The 19,380-nt window shown below is 40.4% G+C and overlaps 1 protein-coding gene and 1 long non-coding RNA gene across 2 annotated transcripts in view; both read left to right on the top strand.

Moving 5' to 3' along the window:
* Positions 1 to 19,380, top strand: part of DNAH7 (dynein axonemal heavy chain 7) — a 344,809-nt gene that overhangs the window by 307,946 nt on the left and 17,483 nt on the right. The window contains exons 58-60 of the mRNA XM_017538741.2: positions 2,288 to 2,449; positions 14,718 to 14,903; positions 16,388 to 16,525. Coding sequence (XP_017394230.1) covers positions 2,288 to 2,449; positions 14,718 to 14,903; positions 16,388 to 16,525 — 486 coding nt within the window. The remainder of the gene's footprint in view (positions 1 to 2,287; positions 2,450 to 14,717; positions 14,904 to 16,387; positions 16,526 to 19,380) is intronic.
* On the top strand, positions 6,479 to 6,714 carry LOC108311326. Its single transcript, XR_005201878.1, has 3 exons — positions 6,479 to 6,498; positions 6,547 to 6,570; positions 6,649 to 6,714. It is a non-coding gene; the product is annotated as an uncharacterized LOC108311326 (long non-coding RNA).

Genomic DNA, 19,380 nt, shown 5'->3' with positions numbered 1-19,380 from the left:
CCTCCTGAGTAGCTGGGATTACAGGCACGCACCACCATGCCCAGCTAATTTTTTGTATTTTTAGTAGAGACGGGGTTTCACCATGTTGACCAGGATGGTCTCAATCTCTTGGCCTCGTGATCCACCCGCCTCGGCCTCCCAAAGTGCTGGGATTACAGGCTTGAGCCACCGCGCCCGGCCCACATTAAGTATTTTCAATGCTATACTGGAGTCTTTTGGTACTCAGATTGTTCTAGAGTTGGTCAATTAGGGCTCCTTCAAACTGCTTCCTCTGTACTTGGCATACATTCTATATTTAAAAAAAAATATTCTATTATCTGATGATTAGTAGCAGTAGTACCTCTTACTTTCTGGCGTAAGATGTTCAGGCTCATGGTATACCTGTCTTGCCCCAGCCTTGGAATCAGCCGTTTTTCTGAAGAACACTGTTTCCTTTTAAAGGAGAATGGCATTAGAGACCAGGGTCTGGGTGTTAGAGGAGCTTATTGCTACTGTACTCTCTGTCTGCAGTTTTTTGACTCTTTCAGTGGGGAGGACTTGGAGGTATACGTGTACACACATACACAAATATACAGATATGTATGCACACATGTATGCAAATATACAAATATACATACACATACATGCAAAGAAGTTCATGTGCACATAAATACTCTATGCAAATTTTAGAAGTGATGAATTTGTACCAATACCTCCAATTTCAGTCATTTTTCTCAGATATCTTTTTGCTTTTCCTCATTCCATATTTGTATGTCCCTTCTTGTGCAGTGAGAAACCTGGCTTTCAACATCAGCACATTTACTGATTAGCTAAATTCTCTAATATAGATAAAATAATCCAGAATTAGCCCAGCATATTTAACTACCTCTGTGATTAAATTTATGCTACTTTTGTTTTGTCTTCCACCTTCCCTTTCAAATTTATTCTACGAGGGAAACCCTTCCCCTGCTCTTGTATAAAATGTCATCTTTATGACTTTTCTGGTTACTGTTAGGCAATAAAATGTTCTGTAGTCATTTTAAATTGCAAAGCCAGCCTTGATTCAGAAACCAAGAAGTATAATATAATATATTGATCATTATTTCAACTTCTACTCAACATCTAGGTTTCTACTCCCTAGTGTCTCACCTGGGGCCTGTAGTTGGCAGGCTTCCTGTTCTTGGGGGAAGATGGAGTTGGCATCTTTCTTTTGTGACTCTTCCTGCACTTGACAGCTGCTGATAGAGATCACTCAGCTCAAAATGTGCGTGAGGGCGAGGCTGGGAGGGGCAGAAGTTCCCAATGGGGGCTGCTGTTGCCTACAGCTTGCTGGAGTTGGCAAAGCATTTAAAGCTGACTCTTCAGTTCTTTGTGAAATCTTCTGTGAGTTTTTTCATGGGTTCTCCTTAGGCTCCCCTGCTGGACTCATGACTGTGACTCTGTCACCCTTGGCAGTGCCTCTACTTCAGATGGCAAGTCCGAATCCTCCTCAGCTTCTGGGTCTCTAGCACTCCTTTCATACAGGCTTTTACTCTTGGGGTTTCTTCACCCCGTGGCAGAAGTCTTCTTGACCAGGACACCTTCCAAGTGACCCCTGGCTGCCATTCTCAGCCCACACTCCCCGTCTGCTCCTTGGGATTCCCACTGGATGCGCCCACTGTTGGAGGAGTGGCGACTTCACTTTTATCATCCTCCCCCTACTTTCCACCCTCAGCTGCAGGGGGCATGTGTCAACCCTCCACAAGGCTCCGTCAATTCCTCTCCACTAACTCAAACTTAGAGGGTAGACCCCACACAGCCCTCCCCACCGGGGGTTTGGGGAAGGGGACTCCCAGTATAACAGCTGTTCCCTCCCAGGAAACCTCTTCACAAATCCTCTCTCAGGTTCTGTTTTGCCTGTTTCCTATTCTTGTGCATTTTAGGCTGCTCTGACTAGTTTGGATTATCTCCTTTGACATTTCTCCATGGTGGTCTGGGAGCACACGTTGGAATTGTTCTGTGTTGCCTTGTAATGCTTCGGTAGGGACCTCCAAAATTTGTAAGGCAGCATTAAACTAGATGAGCCTCCCATGCTTCCTAAAAACCTGGGGTACGTAGCTATGTGTGCATAGCTATGTGAACATGTACACAGATGGATATACTTTGCCTGAAGAGCTATAGAAACACACTTAATTCTGTTATAATTTGGGATGAATATATCCCTATGCTATTTATAAGTGAAAGGAATTTACTTTCATTTTAAAATATGGTAAATATAACGTAATATATGAGGAAAATAATGATGTGGCATCATTTCTTCTCATTACAGGAGGAATTCAAGAAATTGCTTTATGGCCTGTGTTTCTTTCATGCTTTGGTGCAAGAAAGACGGAAATTTGGACCCCTAGGGTGGAATATTCCTTATGAGTTCAATGAGACTGATCTGAGAATCAGTGTACAGCAACTCCACATGTTCCTGAACCAGTATGAGGTATCATAAAAATCACAGCAAGGACATTACCTATGTTGCTCTTTATCATGTTGTAAGTGTGTTACAGTAAGTGGGCACTTCTGATTAATTTCTACTCTTATAAAATGAATAGGAGAGTAGTTCCCAACAGCTTATTAAGTAGTTCTTTATTATAACAGGATATTATAACTGCTATACTAGGTACTTAGGACGTCAGTTTGTCTATTGGAAACCCATATTATATTATTTACTTTGACAAACAAACACTTATGGAGATCCAAAAATGGTAATGTTTTGGAAAGTACTTATTTTGAAAAGGACTTGAGGAGGCTATTAATCAGCCAGGTTCCAAAATGTAAAAACAAACAGACTAGTTTTATTCTTTTGTGGAGCATGACTTTATTTTTAGGGTAATGTCATTATACCATTATTCCAGAGTTTGGACTGTTTGTCAGGAAAAAAACTATTTAAGCCATTGGTGTTAACCTGCAGCATAGATATGGAAAGAAGCCAAACAGCCTGATGTTGTCACATCAGCCACATTTCAGCCTCTACAATTCTGATGGACGCATACACTCTCAGCATAGCAGTTCCCTTTCTCTCTTTGCTATTTGTCAGTGGGATTTTTGACATGCCTGTACCTTTGAAGAAGTACTTGGTAAATAAATCCAAGCGTCCTATAAAAATATGAAGCCTTTTGAAAGTTAATCCTCTAAATTTCGGTAATTTTGTTCAAATTTAGTTGGAAATCTATAAATTATATCATCAATTGAATATTCAAAAGCTTTTTGAAACTTTTAGTAAATTGTGACTATTTTTTAAAAGGCTTACAAACTGGAAGGCATTGGATTCTATATAAAAGAAGGAACAGAGAAAAATAAATACTGAGAGCTCAGATGGTGTATATAAACTTATGTGAAGAATATTTCATTTGAGCTACTGTGTTTAATCGGACAAATTCCTATTCTGTAGAATGTATTCATAAAGCCTTCAGTTTTGCAGCATCTAAATTTGACGAAACATTCAAAAGAATCATAAAATTAATGAGCTTTTTTCTTGTAGTAACATTTATCCAAAAAATGTACTAATAAAGGAGGCAAAAATGTAGTGATACAGTGCCTGAGGAAGTAGTTGAGCTATAATTACACTTCTCAATACAAAAATAAAAATAAAAAAAGGATGAGAAGCTCTTCCATGTAGCACTTTGTTCTAAACACTTGTAGAGTATATTCTAATTTAAAATATTCTATAGTGAAGAGTCAATGAAAAGTAGGCAGGTATACAAGGCTGGTTTAACATTACAAATTCAGTTAATAAATTTGAAGGCTGAAGAAGAAAAATCATATGATCATATCAATAGATACAGAAAAAGCATCTGAAAAAATCCAACTCACTCATGATTTAAAAAAACAAACAAAAAAAAAACTCTCAACTAGGAATGGAGAGGAGCATCTTCAACTTGCCTTAAAAAATGTACCAAAAAACCTACAGCTAATCATACTTAAATGATGAGAAGCTAGAAGCTTTCCCACCAAGATCAGGAACAAAACAATGATATCCTTTCTCACTACTGCTTTTTGACATTGTACTGGAAGTCCTAGCTAATACAAGTCCTAGCTAAAAAAGACCCTGTCTTAAAAAAAGAAAAGAACAACACAACACAGACTGGGAGAAAATGTTTGCAAAAAGACATACCCGATAAAGGACTATTAGCCAAACCATCCAACGACTCTTGGAACTCAACAGTAAGGAAACAAAATACCAGATTTAAAAGGGAGTTAAAGATCTTAACAGACATCTCACTAATAAATATATACAATATGACAAGCATATGAAAGATGCCCCACGTTATATGTCATCAGAGAAATAGAAACTAAAACAATGAGGACCTTTGCACATCTACTAGAATGGCCAAATCCGGAACATTGATACCACAAAATGCTAACAAGGATGTGGAGCAGCAGGAACTCTCGCTAATTGCTGGTGTGGGTACAGCCACTACGGAAGACACCTTAGCAGTTTCTTATAAAAGCAATTTCTTATAAATCTAAACATCCTTTTGCCATATGATCCAGCAATCATGCTCCTTTGAATTTTCCCAGTGGAGTTGAAAATTTAGGTCCACACAAAAACCTAGACATAGGTATCTGTAGAAGCTTTATTTATAATTGGCAAAACTTGGAAGCAACTGAGATGTCCTTTAGTAGGTGAATGGATAAACTGTGATACATTCAGACAATGGGGTATGATTCAGTGCTAAAAAGAAATGGGATATTAAGCCATAAAATGACACAGAGAAAACTTAAATGCATATTGCTAAGTGAGAGAATACAGTCTGAAAAGCCTACATAGTCTGTGATTTCAACTCTATGACATTCTGGAAAAGGCAACATTGTGGAGACAGTAAAATGATTATTGGTTCCCAATGCCTAGGTGGGAAGGAAGGATGAATAGGTTGAACACAGAGGATTTCTATGTAGAGCAGCAAAAATATTCTATGATACTCTAATGGTGGATACACAGCATTATGAATCTGTCCAAATCCATAGAATTTTTTTCTTTAATAGGGGCAGGATTCCCCGGGCTCCTGCTGGCTACCACAGCTGCCGTGTGGCCCCAGGCAAGCCACATTCCCATGCTACTCCTCAACCAAATCCTGGGCCAGGGCCAGGGCAGACATATAGAGGAAATTAAGATGGGAGCTGCTGGTGGCCTTCCTGCTCCCCTCTCACTTCCTCTGACCACCCTCACCCCTCGGCATGTATCCTGTGGCCACAGTGGCAATGGCTGCTGAGCAAAACTCTCCCCCTCCATGGAAGAGTAGCTATGCCTGCCCCTTGGACCCAGGCAAAGCCTGCTCTGGCCAGAAACTGCTCCGTCACCTGCACTAGACACACAGCAACAACTAGCACTGAGCCCACAGTAGAGAACTTCCCCACAAGATGCTCCAACTGAGGCAGGCAACTAGTGCCTACTCCACTCTCCCTGCAACAGAGGAAACAGGCCCAGGGAGGGAGAAGAGCCTGTCCAGCAGTGTGAGCTCCAGGAAGGTGCCTCTGGCACCCTGGCCCAGGTTAGTGAAGAGACACTACTTCAGGTAACTTTAGGAGGCAGCTTGTGGAAGCCTGAGGGAGGGCCCCAGGAAGCAGGGGGTGCTGTCGGTGGGGGAACCTGCCCTGTTCATCCTTCCCATCCTCCATCAGCCTGGTCCAAGGAGGAGTTCCACTGCCCACATCTCTGGACCCTTGCCTTTTTTTTTTTTTTTTTTTGCACACCCTAGAAAATAGGGACAGGCACACAGAGAAAGCAGGCCTTGTAGCTCTCTATGCTGAAAGTAGCCACTTGCTGTTACCCACAGCAGTCAGTATTCTTGGGGAGGGGGCCGGCTTGTGGGGATGCATATCCATCTACCACCTCTACCAAGGCAGGGGCCATCAGCTCCACTTCACAGATGCGGAACCGGGCCCAGAGAAGGGGGCCTGGCTTGAGGGTACTTTCCAAGCCATCTCCCATTCCAGAGCCTCTCCAGGACTCCCTGGAGAGGCAGCGCTCCAAGCTGGAGGATCGTCATCAGGCCGACATTGCCTCCTACCAGGAAGCCATTCAGCAGCTGGACGCTGAGCTGAGGAACACCAAGTGGGAGATGGCAGCCCAGCTGCCAGAAGACCAGGACCTGCTCAATGTCAAGATGGCTGTAGATATAGAGATAGCCAGAGTGATTCAGAATATATCAGAAAACTCCCAGAAGGCGAAGAGTGTCTGATTGGCTTTGGCCCGATTCCTTTATCACTTCCAGAAGGACTCCCCAAAATTCCCTCCATGTCCACTCACATAAAGGTCAAAAGCGAAAAGAAGATCAAAGTGGTAGAGAAGTCGAGAGAGAAACTGTGATTGTGGAGGAACAGACGGTGGAGACCCAAGTGACTGAAGAAGAGGAGAAAGAGGCCAAAGAGGAGGAGGACACAGAAGAAGAAGGGGCTGAAGAGGAGGAGGCTGAAGGGGAACGAGAGGAAGCAAAGTCTCCCCCAGCAGAAGAGGCTGCACCTCCAGAGAAGGAAGCCAAGTCCCCAGTGAAGGAAGAGGCAAAGTCACCGTCTGAGGCCAAGTGCCTGGAGGAGGAGGAAGCCAAATCCCCAGCCGAGGTCAAGTCCTTCGAGAAGGCCAAGTCCCCAGGAAAGGAAGAGTCAAAGTCACCAGCTGAGGCCAAGTCTCCCAAGAAGGCCAAATCCCCAGTGAAGGAAGAAGCAAAATCTCCAGCTGAGGTCAAGTCCCCTGAAAAGGCCAAGTCCCCAGAGAGAGAAGACCAAGTCCCCAGAGAAGAAAGAGGCAGAATCTCCAGCTGAAGTCAAGTCTCCCAAGAAGGCCAAGTCCCCACTGAAGGAAGAAGCAAAGTCCCCTGAGAAGGCCAAGACTCCAACAAAGGAGGAAGCAAGGTCCCCTGTAGACAAATCCCCGGAAAGGCCAAAAGCCCTGCCAATGCAGATGTCAAGCCCCCAGAGAAGGCGAAGTCTCTCCTGAAGGAGGATGCCAAGGCCCCTGGGAAGGAGATCCCAAAGAAGGAAGAGGTGAAGTCGCCAGTGAAGGAGGAGGAGAAGCCCCGAAGAAGGTAGAGGAAGAGAAAGCTCCCACCACGCCAAAAGCAGAGGGGAAGAAGGACAGCAAGAAAGCGGAGGCACCCACGAAGGAGGCTCCAAAGTCCACAGTGGAGAAGGAACCTACCATCGAAAGCCCAAAGAATCCAAAGTCAAAGCCAAGAAGGAAGAGTCTGAAGATAAGAAAAAAACAGCCACCCCAGAGAAGGAGGCTCCTGCCAAGGTAGAGATGAAGGAAGACACTAAACCCAAAGAGAAGACAGAGGTGGCCAAGGAACCCAGCAAACCAGCAGAGAAGGAGGCGGCAGCGCCCGCGCCCGCACCCCAGAAGAAAGACACCAGGAGGAAAAGGCCACCGAGGCCAAGAAGCCTGAGGAGAAACTCAAGACAGAGGCCAAAGCCAAGGAGGATGGCAAGACCCTCTCAAAGGAGCCCAGCAAACCTAGGGTGGAAAAGGCTGAAAAATCCTCCGGCACAGACCAAAAAGACGGCAGGCCTCTCGAGAAGGCCACAGAAGACAAAGCCATCAAGGGGAAGAAAGGCAGGGAGAAAGAAACGTCTACAGCAGCCAGAGAAACTAGAAGGGTCCTGGAGCTCAAAGATCGGAGTCACGCAATTTTCGCTTTTTCTCTTTTTATGTAAGAAGAAACTGCTTAGATGACGGGGCCTCCTTCTTCAAACAGGAATTTCTGTTAGCAGTGTGTTAGCAAGAGAGGGTACTGCCAGCCCCCTGCCCCTACGCCCTCCCCACGAGATGGACAATTATGTTATGATAGCTTATGTAGCTGAATGTGATATATTCTGAATGCCACACGTAAACACTTGACTGTAAAAACTGCCTCCTGCTTTCCAAATAAGTGCATTTATTGCCTCTGTGTGTAACTGTGAAATGACCTCAATAATGAATGAGCAATTACAGCACATTATGCTTGAGATAACCTATTCCCAAATGCCTTCTGTTTTCCAAAGGAGTGATCAAGCCCTTGCCCAGGGCTCTCTATTCTGGAAGAGTGACCCAGGCAGGTCCGGGCACTGGCCACTGAATTATACCAGGGCACACTTTCCACTAAAGTCCACTTTGCGTGTGTGCAATAAAATCAAGTGCTTATAAAATGAAAAACACACAAAAAAGGAACCTGCCATTGAAAAGCCCAAAGAATCCAAAGTCAAAGCCAAGAAGGAAGAGGCTGGAGATAAGAAAAAACGTAGCCACCCCAGAGAAGGAGGCTCCTGCCAAGGTGGAGATGAAGGAAGACACTAAATCCCAAGAGAAGACAGAGGTATGCGCCCAGCCCCACATACCTCGGGGTAGTCTTCACCCTGTATTTGACAGGGCTCCACAGCCAGTCGGTGCTGCAGCCATCAGAGGGGTAGGAGGATATGCCAAGCACCATGGCTGGTGGCAGCTTGTTACACAGGTTGATGGGTTGGTCCTCGGCCACAGTGAAGTCCATGGGGGCCACTGGCGCCGTTGGCATTCATCAACCAGGAGTGAACCCTAATGTCAGCTGTGGACTTTGAGTCCTAATGAATGATGTGTCAGTGTAGGCTCATTATTTGTAACGCATGTGCCACTCTGGTCATGGATGTTGATTCTTGGGTAGTCTATGCATGTATGGGGACAGGGAATATGTGGGAAAACCCCATACCTCTTGCTCCATTTTGCTGTGAACCTAAAACTGTTCTACAAAAATAGTCTTTTTTTAAAAAATGTACAAATCAGCGAAAAAAATTGGTTAGCTATAAGTGATTTGGAACATGCCGTGCTAACCAATTTGGTGGTTATTCTATTGTTATTTGTGTGTTTTTCAGAGACTATTTTTGCATTTTAAAAAGATCACTCTTGCAACAGAATGGAGAGTGGATTTAGAGAGACTTAGCTAACAGGCTGGTTTCAGGAGATGCTAGGAGTTGAAATCTTAATCCATGGTAATTCAAAATGGGATGTTATTTTGGGATGGGGCCATTGTGGGTGTAATTAGTTAAGCTAAAATGTGGTCATACGGGAGAAGGGTGGGCCCTTAATCTAATATGACGAGTGTCATTATAAAAAGAGGGAAATCTGAACACACACAAATAGGGAAGACAACCATGTGAAGACAGGGGCAGAGATTGGCGTTGTGCTGCCATAAGCCAAGGGACACCTGGAGCTACAACCAGAGGAGGCTGGGAAAGATCCTTACAGAGGCTTGGGAGTGAGTGTGGCCCTGCCAATCCCTTGATTTCAGACTTCTAGACTCCAGCACTGTTAGTCAATACACTTTTATCATGTTAAGCCACCTATTGGTGTCATAGGAAAATAATACAGAAGACTTGCCATGGTAACCCATGCAGGTGACAATAAGAGTGTAAACAAAATCATTTGAGCAAGATTAGGGAATGTGGTAGAGATACAATGGATATGTAGGGGAAAATGCAGGACCTCCCAATTTATACCAGGACATGCTTTACTGGGTCCTAAGTAGGTCCAGTAGATAGTTGATGACAATGGAATAAAATATATATGCTCTAATTCTAAGTTACTATGAATAAAATTTAACTGGAAAAAAAAATAAGGTTGAGGAATTTGGAAAACCCTTGCTCTGTGTCTTAGAAATTTGGCCTTGGTAGGTTCCCTCCACCCCAGTCAGGAATGAAGAGCAAAAGCAAGCCCTTAGGAATGTGAAACCTATAGGCAAACTGCAGGCCTTCCGGAGGAATCAAACATTAATAGGAACTTGAAGGGACAAATATTTCACAAAAGTGATCCCTGGCATACAAGTGTTATGGCTGAAATACCTCAAGCGCTTATTTCTGGTCTAGTGCTGGGTGTCCATGGAGCTGATATAACATGTGCTTTGTAAAAAGTAATAGGTCAAGGAATGTACAAAAAATTGGAAGGAAATCAAAATAAGGAGTGATTACTTTATGGAATCCTGCTTTCATGAAGAATTACTAAATGTTCCTGTTCTCTATTTTCCATTCTTTGCCTGCATCAATGTAATAGAACCACCATCCACCCAGCCCCCAAGCTAGAACTATGGCAGTGACTGATGCTGTCATTCCTTATCCCTTTCCACCTATATCCTCCTCCCGCCACCTGCCAGCTCCTGGCTCTGTCCCCTGCCCTGCACTGTGTTACTACAGTCTCCTTGCTCTTCTCCCGTGTGATGTGTTCTTTCACGTCTCTGAGCGTCGGTCTTTTCTCATATTCTGAGTACCCTTTCCTGTGCTCAGTCCTTGTCTACTTTTGGGACTCCTTGAACAGTCAACTCAGACGCAGGAACCATGTCTGCCTCCCCTCAGCACATTTCTGCATCTACTGTGGCTGAGACTCACTCTGTCCAGCCTCACATTGAGAATCCTTATCACTATGGTGATAAATTTATAAGAGCAGGAGGAGATTCCAGATTTTTCAGTTTTCTGTGGTTTACCTGCTCATCATCTCTGTGATCCTGTCCCTAAGATTCTTGGCCCAGCGATCAGAAACATGGGTTCCCAGGCTCCAGTTTGCTCTGGCCGCCTTAACAGAGTTGGTGATGCATGTAGTTTACTGGGAACTGCAAACTTTGCTAAGAAGTAGAGCACGTTTTGCCAATTCATGAACCACTAGAACATATGGTGACTTTGATTTGTTTACTTCTGCATTCTCAGTGCCTAAAACAACGTATGTAGTTTTACAGACTCCGTGAGTGTCTGTTTAATGACTGAATGATAATAAGTGGGAAGATCTTCAAGCTCTCAGAAACAAAAATGGCAACACTACTATATGTAGAAATTTGGCTTAATAGCAGCATTTAAAATGAATAGAAAACAGAAGAGGTATTCAATAAATGAAGTTAGAATAATTGGTTATTTGCTAAAGCAGATTCTTCATATATAATTGCTGTTAAATCAAAAAAGGCTAAATAGAAAAAATTAAAGTATAAAAGAAGAAAATTTAGGTGGATATATATTATCTACTTGGCAGATGGGCAATTGCTTTGTCATTCTTGTTTTGGTAGGGGTGTGTGTGTGTGTGTGTGTGTGTGTGTGTGTGTACACACATGTGCACATAAGACCCACCTCTCACCCCCCATTCTGACCCTAACTGATCCTCAAGGCAACCATTTTCACAGCCTGGGGTATCTGTGCCTGGACATTTTCCTGTGCATCTGTAGATACACATATATAAACACAATATACACATAATTTTTTTTCTCAAAGACATAGTCTACATGTTAATCTTCAGCTTACCTTTTCTACTCTGCATAAGTTGTAGATAACTTTCAAAGTAGAGATGTTTGTTTTAATGCCCACCTACACAGCATTTCTCCTTTTTTGATAATTAAGATTTTCTTCTCTTTTCTTTTTGTTTTTTGCGAATTAAGGTTAAAATGAACTTCTTATGTAACGGTGAGTACTAATTGTTGACTTCAAGACCTGTTTTCACCTTCTCTCTCTAGCTGCTCATTGTCTCAACCCTCTTGTAACAAGGAACAGGGAAGCAATCCAAGCAGCAAACTGCTACTGTTTCTAGAAATGTTAGTCAGTCTACACGCCCACCAACCCACCCGCCCCTGGAAAACACTCCTCAATTTAATTGGCCCTGGTTTTGACCCAATGGCTGAGAGAAACAACAGATAGCATTTACCTCGTGAACTCTCAGGGGCATGTTGGTCAAGTGTAACCCTTATGCAATTCTCCTCCTCTGCATCTCATCTATGTCTACATCACAAAGCCTTTTCGGGCGCTAGCTGATCCACCTCTACCTTATTTACTACTTATTTGATTTGCATATGAGTTTTCTTATTTTTCATTTTTATGGGATGGGGGCCTATCAGTAGCACAAGGCCAAGCAGCGTGTGCATCTCATCAAACTGTTCACATTTGCAGTTGGAAGCACGTAAATATTCTGCAATTCTTCCTGATTCTATTTGTGTTTTCACAAGGGCTTTGTCACTGATACATGTTCTCCTAAATTCATGTTCTACCAAATAGCAAGTCTTATAATTTCTAGCCCCTAATTCAATAAATTTCCCCTCTCTAATCACTACTACTTAACCTAGTGCTACTGTTTTTACTTGAAAGTGGGATCACTAGAATGTGGGATCTATGCACTTTAGATCTTTTTCCCCCCTTGGGTAAGATTGAACACTTTAGATTTTAGTAGGTAACAGTAAGAAGGACATAGAAAGCACAAAAATGATGAAAACATTCTCAGGAGATTACTATAATTTAGTATAAGAGTAAATTATATATATATATATATATATATATATATATATATAGAGAGAGAGAGAGAGAGAGAGAGAGTGAGAGAATTTATATTTTGAGACAGAGTTCCCCAGGCTGGAGAGCAATGGCACGAGCTGCTCCGCCTCCTGAGTAGCTGGGATTACAGGCATGTGCCACCACATCCAGCTAATTTTTGTATTTTTAGTAGAGATGGAGTTTCACCATGTTGACTAGGCTGGTCTCAAACTCCTGACTTCAAGTGATCCACCCACCTTGGCCTCCCAATGTGTTGAGATTACAGGCATGAGCCACCGCGCCTGGTATAGTATAAAATATTTTAAAATATTGCTTTATTAAAATGTCATAAATACCATAGAAGTAAAAGAGAAATAAAAATGGAGAAAGTATATAAAATCTTATCTGAAAGACTTGATTCAATATCTTTACAAAGAGCTTTTGAATAAGAAAAAAAAGATATTCAAATTAGAAAAACACATAAAAGATCAGAGTGAGTAATTTATAAAATAAAAAATACAAATGGTGAATAAAAATTTTGAAAGTGTCAATGCCAAAAACAAAATTAAAAATAATTATATTGTTTTATTGTCAATTTTTTTTCCTAAATGATAATAACTCTCTTTTATTGAAAGCAGTGAGAAATAGAATTTTATGTACTGCTAGTGGGTGTGTAAGTATTTGTGCTCAAGATAAAAGAAATTGCAATGTGAAAAATCAACACCATTGCATTAATAAACATTAAAAAATTCTACACACTAGAGAACATAATAATTTTTTAAACTAAATAGAAAAAATATTTCCCCAAATTTGAAAAATAAAAGCTTATAAAAGAGTATATAGAAAGAAGTACTATTAAAACTTTAATAGGGCAAGGTGCAGTGGTTCATGCCTATAATCTCAGCACTTCGGAGGCAGTGGATTGCCCGAGCTCAGGAGTTCAAGATCAGCCTGAGCAATATGGTGAAACCCTACTTTTACGTAAAATACAAAAATTAGCCAGGCATGGTGGCATGTGCCTGTAGTCCCAGTTACTTGAGAGGCTGAGGTAGGAGGATCTCCTTAACCCTGGAGGTGGAGGCAGTGAGCCCTGATTGTGCCACTGCACACCAGCCTGGGTGACAGAGTGAGACTCTGACTCAAAAAACAAAAAAACAAAATCCCTCACAAAACATGACACATGTTTTCCTAAATTCACTGCCTTAAGTTCCAGTTTTGCCAAATAACAATAGGATAGGAAAAATAGGCTAGTTTACAAAAGAACAACAAATATTATTAAACATATTAAATAACTGTGAACCTTACTATTCTAGAAATGCAAATTGAAATAGTATTATCACTGACCCACCATATTAGCAAAGATTTAAAAACTGGCTGCTACAAATGCTTCAGCTTTTTGTAAAAGCAGAGTGGTAATGTTTATAAATTGCTTTTTATAAGATTCTTTTTTTGTGTGTGTGGAAAAAAGTAATTTCAGGAATCTGGACTAAAGGATCATTACAAATTTTAAGAAATGTATATTTAATGAAACATAATTCAACACATTAAAAAATTAGAAGCAGCAAAAGTGTTCAATATTAGAAAACAGTTATTAAAAATAGTATTTTCAAAGAATGTTTCATGAAATGGTAAAAGAAATGTAAGAATTTGTGAAAAAATAAGTGCACAATTGTGTGTATATATAGATATATGTGTGTATATGTGTGTATATATAAAATTCCAATTGTCAAATATATATGGATATTGAAAGGTGGTGAAGTAACACTGCTGGTCTCTGAGTTTATATATTATATATGTGTGTGTGTGTGTGTCTGTGTGTGTGTATATATTTTAGACAGGATCTTGCCCTGTCACCCAGGCTGGAGAGTAGTGGCATGATTAGAGTTCACTGCAGCTTCGATCCTGCTACCTCAGCCTCCTCCCTAGCTGGGACTGTAGGCATGTGCTTCCATACCTGGTTAATTTTTTTTTTTCTTTTTTGGTAGGGACAGGGTCTTCTCATGTTGCCCAGGCTGTTCTCGAACTACTGGGCTCAAGTGATCCTCCCTCCTTGGCCTCTCAAAGTGCTGGGATTACAGGCATGAGCCACCATGCCCGGCCCCATGCCCGGCCCTCTGAATTACACTGTATCTGCTTTGCATGCTACTCAGCAGTGCAAAGTTTTCACAGATGACATTATGACCTAATTCATTTGTATCTGGCACACAGTAAGTATTGAAATAATTTTGGTTGATAGACAATAAATTCACAAGTTAATAGAGGAGCTCCATTCTCAGCATTGACTGGATGGAAATAAAAAGCCAGAAAAGAAAAGAATGACACTGGGAAAAACGGCAACAATTAACAGGGAAGCATACGAAGGGAAGCTGTGTTAATGCAAACTTTTCGTAAGATGTTTAATTTAGTAACAGGAACAAACAAGAAACACGGTTCTGTATAATAGGCTGCTGATGAACTGGTTGACTGACGTGCGCTCTCTATTTTAGGAACTGCCGTATGATGCTCTGCGGTACATGACCGGCGAATGCAATTATGGAGGCAGAGTGACCGATGACTGGGACCGGCGCACGCTGCGCAGCATTCTAAACAAATTCTTCAATCCAGAATTAGTTGAAAATTCAGGCTATAAATTTGACTCAAGTGGCATCTATTTTGTTCCTCCTTCTGGTGATGTAAGTATGCCCTTCAAAAAAACTAAAAGTAGTAAGACATGAAATTATTTTGGTGGTGATATTTTTTAAATGGTGATTTTTCTGCAGGCTTTGTTTTTTTGTTACCCTTGTCTGTGCTTTCTTCAGTCATATAGTGATAGAACAAAGCTCACGCTATAGGTGGAGTTAGAGGTTTCCTGTTTGTTGTAACATAAAGAGTATCAGAAACATTTCTCACTCAAGAATAGCTTTTTCAGTGACCTGAAGTTCTGTCATCATAAACTCAGCCCTTTGGCTAAAAAGATATTGTCCCCAATTAAAATGAAAATACATAAGAGATGTTATTAGCACAATATTATTAGCAGTAATAGTTAATATTTATATTTCAATTATTTAGAAGTCAGTTGCAAGTAATTATCTCACTATCAAATTAACATTTTTATTATTATTTTATCCCAAGTGAGAAAGCAGGTTCGTTACGGTAGAATAATTTGCCCAAGGCCATACAGGTAAGAAGGTGGCGGCAAGTCACAGAACCACCTGCAGCCCAAGTCCAGGATTTCCTTCTGCTCTTCTAGAGTCCTGGCCACTGCCTTCTGATGATCACAGTGGATTTCTAGAGATTGCTAGGACAATCAAGTTCTTTCTCATTTTATTCCCAGAAGTCAAAGGGCATACATTGAAAGTTAAATACAAGTAACAGCAACAGATACTGTAATCCCCCAAACCTAACCCCATCTTCCACTAGGATTAATGCTAGCTGAGGGCAGATGTAGGTATAGATAAAGGGAAAAAAAACAGTCCTAAAGCCTAGGTCACAGATTGGGTACAGCAAGCCAACATGGGAGTTGGGGTAACAAGATCTCCAATGATGAATTGCCAAGTGAGAAAACAGCAAGACGAAGTAAGGTTTTTGTAACATGACCCAAATAGTAAAGCCATCCATGACCAAACCCCCTTTGCCATGTCTGTGTGTGGATGTTTGTATATGATTATATGAGCATCAAGGAAGGTATGAAATTTTAATAGAAGTCGGTTTAAATAAAATAAAAAATATGTATGTATGCATAAAAAGAAGTATAAATGTTAATGATGATTATTTCAGAATAACAGAATTTAAAATTTTACTTTTATGAATTGGGTGGATTTTTCACAAACAGAGTAAATCAGAAAAAAATATTTTTATTGTGATAAGAATAGCCATCAGCAAAATATGACACAGAAAGATTTCTCTGTAGGTAATTTCGAAATAAAGTTACCAGGGTTCCCCACCCCCATTAAAAAACCCATTCTAATTGAATGGTACATTTTCTTTTTCTCTCTAAATATGTTCATACATCTTTTAACTTTGGCCCAGGCTAAAAGAAAGTGAAAGCGCTCAGTGTCCAGCCTCATAGGCCTATCTGCTCAATAACTGGAGTACTGAAAATTACCTCCTTTCTGTGAAAAGTTCTAGAGTGTAATTGATTTCTAACCTCCTGACTTCTTGTTATTCATCTCTGCAGCACAAAAGCTACATCGAATACACAAAGACTCTGCCACTGACCCCAGCACCAGAAATCTTTGGGATGAATGCCAATGCAGATATCACTAAGGATCAGTCAGAGACTCAACTGCTATTTGATAACATTCTTCTTACACAGGTGTGTGATCTGTATATAGGAGCCAGCTTCTGAGGCCTAGGAAGGATGCTCCCCAGGTAGCATGTGCCAGCACTGAACAGGCTTCCTTACACAATCTTGTTCAAGCGGAGAAACATTTAAAGGAAAAGACAAAAATGCGTGTACAACTTGAATATGGATTTGAACACTAAGTACATGAACATATCGGGTTTTTTTTTTTTTCCATCAATCTTTTTCTGGGAACCAAGACCTATTTGAGTATCATTCTGCTTCTAGGAGTTTCATTTTGCCTTTTTTGCATAAACCTTGCCCAAATACGTCAAACATTGTATCTCTTTTAAATTTCTTTAAAGTGGAAGAAAAATTTCAAAGATACTTGGGAAGCAGTTTGATGACAGAATTTGTCTAAAATTTTATCTGTTTTAATTTCCAGTCCCCTAGTATTTCAACAGCTATTCCAGAACATTTAACCTGATTTACATGGACACAGTTTCATTCACACTAATATTTTATCAGATTTATATTAGTATAATATTTAAAATATAATTGCAATAGTGAGTACAAAATGAATTTAAAAGTGTAGGAGAAGAATTTGTAAATGCAGCTCTACTGGAGAGTGCGTAAGTGCATTGGCATGTAGGAAAACCATCTGTGAAGACATCAAAATTTAGCTGCCATGAGCACAGGTCAGTACATTTTAATAAAAAACATTGACTAATGTTGCTTGTCTATTAAGAGACCTTCTGTTGTATTGTTCTTTAGAAGATATGCTCAGTTGTTAATTTGTTTTTTGAAAGCAAACTAGTCCAAATGGCAAGAATTCCCATAATGATTCAATAAAATTTTGATGAATTAAGGAAGAATAATCAGTCAAGCAAGTTATCCTATTAACTGGAATTCCAACTGATCTTTTTCTTTTTATGGCATCTCAGAGTAAAAATGACAACAGTTAACATTTTTGTATAGTGCTTACTCTGTGCTAGTGGTGCTCTAAGTGCTATTATGTATAACAATGCAACGCTAATGACAATCCTATGAAGTGGGGTCTAGCTATTACTATTCCCATTTTACAGTGAGAAAACTGAGGCACGGGAAGATTACGTAGTTTGGCCATAGTCTGTTAGTCAGGACTCAAAACCAAGCAGTCTGGCTCCTACCAGTTCGGCTCCAGAGTCTTGTGTTCTAAACACTACGCTATATTCTCTTTCTAGATTCCAAAGGTGGGATGAGCTCTAAAAGGTAGATAGCCAGAGATTCTTAAAAAGCTAAAAATTAGAAGGATAATGTGGTATGCTATTACTAATGGAAGAGTCCATGGAAATCCCATCTCTGCTCTACTCTACTATGACATTTTCTAATAAGGCAAAAGGAACAAAGACTATTTTTACATCCATTGTAGATATTGATAGCACTAAAATTAGCTATTACCTGGGCATAAAAGCATATGTGGAAACATGAATGAGTAGCTCTTTAGGAGCATTAGATTGCATTTAATACACCACAGTCTGACAGCAGGACATTTACAGTGTCTTTTGTCTTTACTTAAACTTGATGGGGTGTACCACATTAAAGAATACGTAAAACAGTGGGCTCACTCCAACAGAAAATGACTCTAAGCCAAACAAATAAGTTTAAATACACAAGGGGTATCTTTCAGTGTATAAGTAAACAATCTCTTTCAGTCCTCAAACTCAGGTTGGCAAATACAATTATAGTAATGAGCAAGCAGTAGTTCAGTGATTCTAGATTGGGCTTATCACAATTCAAAGGTAAAGAGACCAGAACTGCAGAGCTTGGACAGCAGGTTAATGATGACAAGACTTTTTGTATTTAACTAATTTATCTTAGAAAAAATAAAAGAGGAAGCTATCAGAGCTGAGACATTTACTTGTGCAGAGCTCCTTTGCTTGTGGTTAACTGCCACATGCTAATTTGAATAGGAAAATTGTTTCAACTTAGAATATTATAAAACTAGATATAGTCTAGGATCTCCAAAAAGGTTAAACTCTCTGATGTCCCTTTGAAAATGAAAATGAATTCTACTTATCTTTAAGAGGAAAATAACCCTTAGAAGATTCTAAATGCTATTTATGATAACTCTAAAGAAAGATGGTAAAAAGGAAAAAGCTAAGGTAAATAATTGTAAGTATATACGACCCAGTTGGTCTTAATTTTTGGTATCAGTTGGACATTACTTTCAAAACCCTATCACCCTAATCATTTGATCTTTGTGTGTGAGAAATAGGTTAGGGGAATGCATGCGTTACTTCTTTTTTTTTTTTTTTTATAGTTTTTGAAGAACCATAGACCTGGAATTTTTCCCCCCTAGAGGCCCAGCTCTTGTTAGAAAATAGGAATATTTTAATGAGTTTTTACTGCCTTTTATGCATACCGCAATACTACTGGAAATCAGCATATGATTCCTTAAGTATAATGGAATTAGAGATTTCATTAGTTTTAGTCAAATACTTGCTTTTCATTCTCTATGATTTGTTTTATGTATTTTGTTGCAAACCTGGTACTATGGAATCATAATAAAGGATTGTTATATGAGCATATCTCATTTTTAATAGCACATAATTAAAACTTACCAACATGTAATTATTTTATTGTGTAACTTTATAGGATATTATGGTGGTGTGTGGTAAGTAATGTTAAAAGTCACAATAGAAGCCAGGCATGGTGGCTCGCACTTGTAATCCCAGCAGTTTGGGAGGACAAAGCAGTTGGATCACCTGAGGTCAGGAGTTTGAGACCAGCCTAGCCAACATGGTGAAACTCCTTCTCTACCAAAAATACAAAAAGTAGCCAGGTGTGATGCAGGTGCCTATAATCCCAGCTATTTGGGAGGCTGAGGCAGGAGAAGTGTTTGAACC

Source organism: Cebus imitator, unplaced genomic scaffold, assembly GCF_001604975.1.
Source record: "Cebus imitator isolate Cc_AM_T3 unplaced genomic scaffold, Cebus_imitator-1.0 Scaffold113, whole genome shotgun sequence".
In the NCBI taxonomy this organism is placed as follows: Eukaryota; Metazoa; Chordata; class Mammalia; order Primates; family Cebidae; genus Cebus; species Cebus imitator.
Note: the sequence above shows the minus strand (reverse complement) of the source record. Positions and strands in the feature narration are given on the sequence as shown.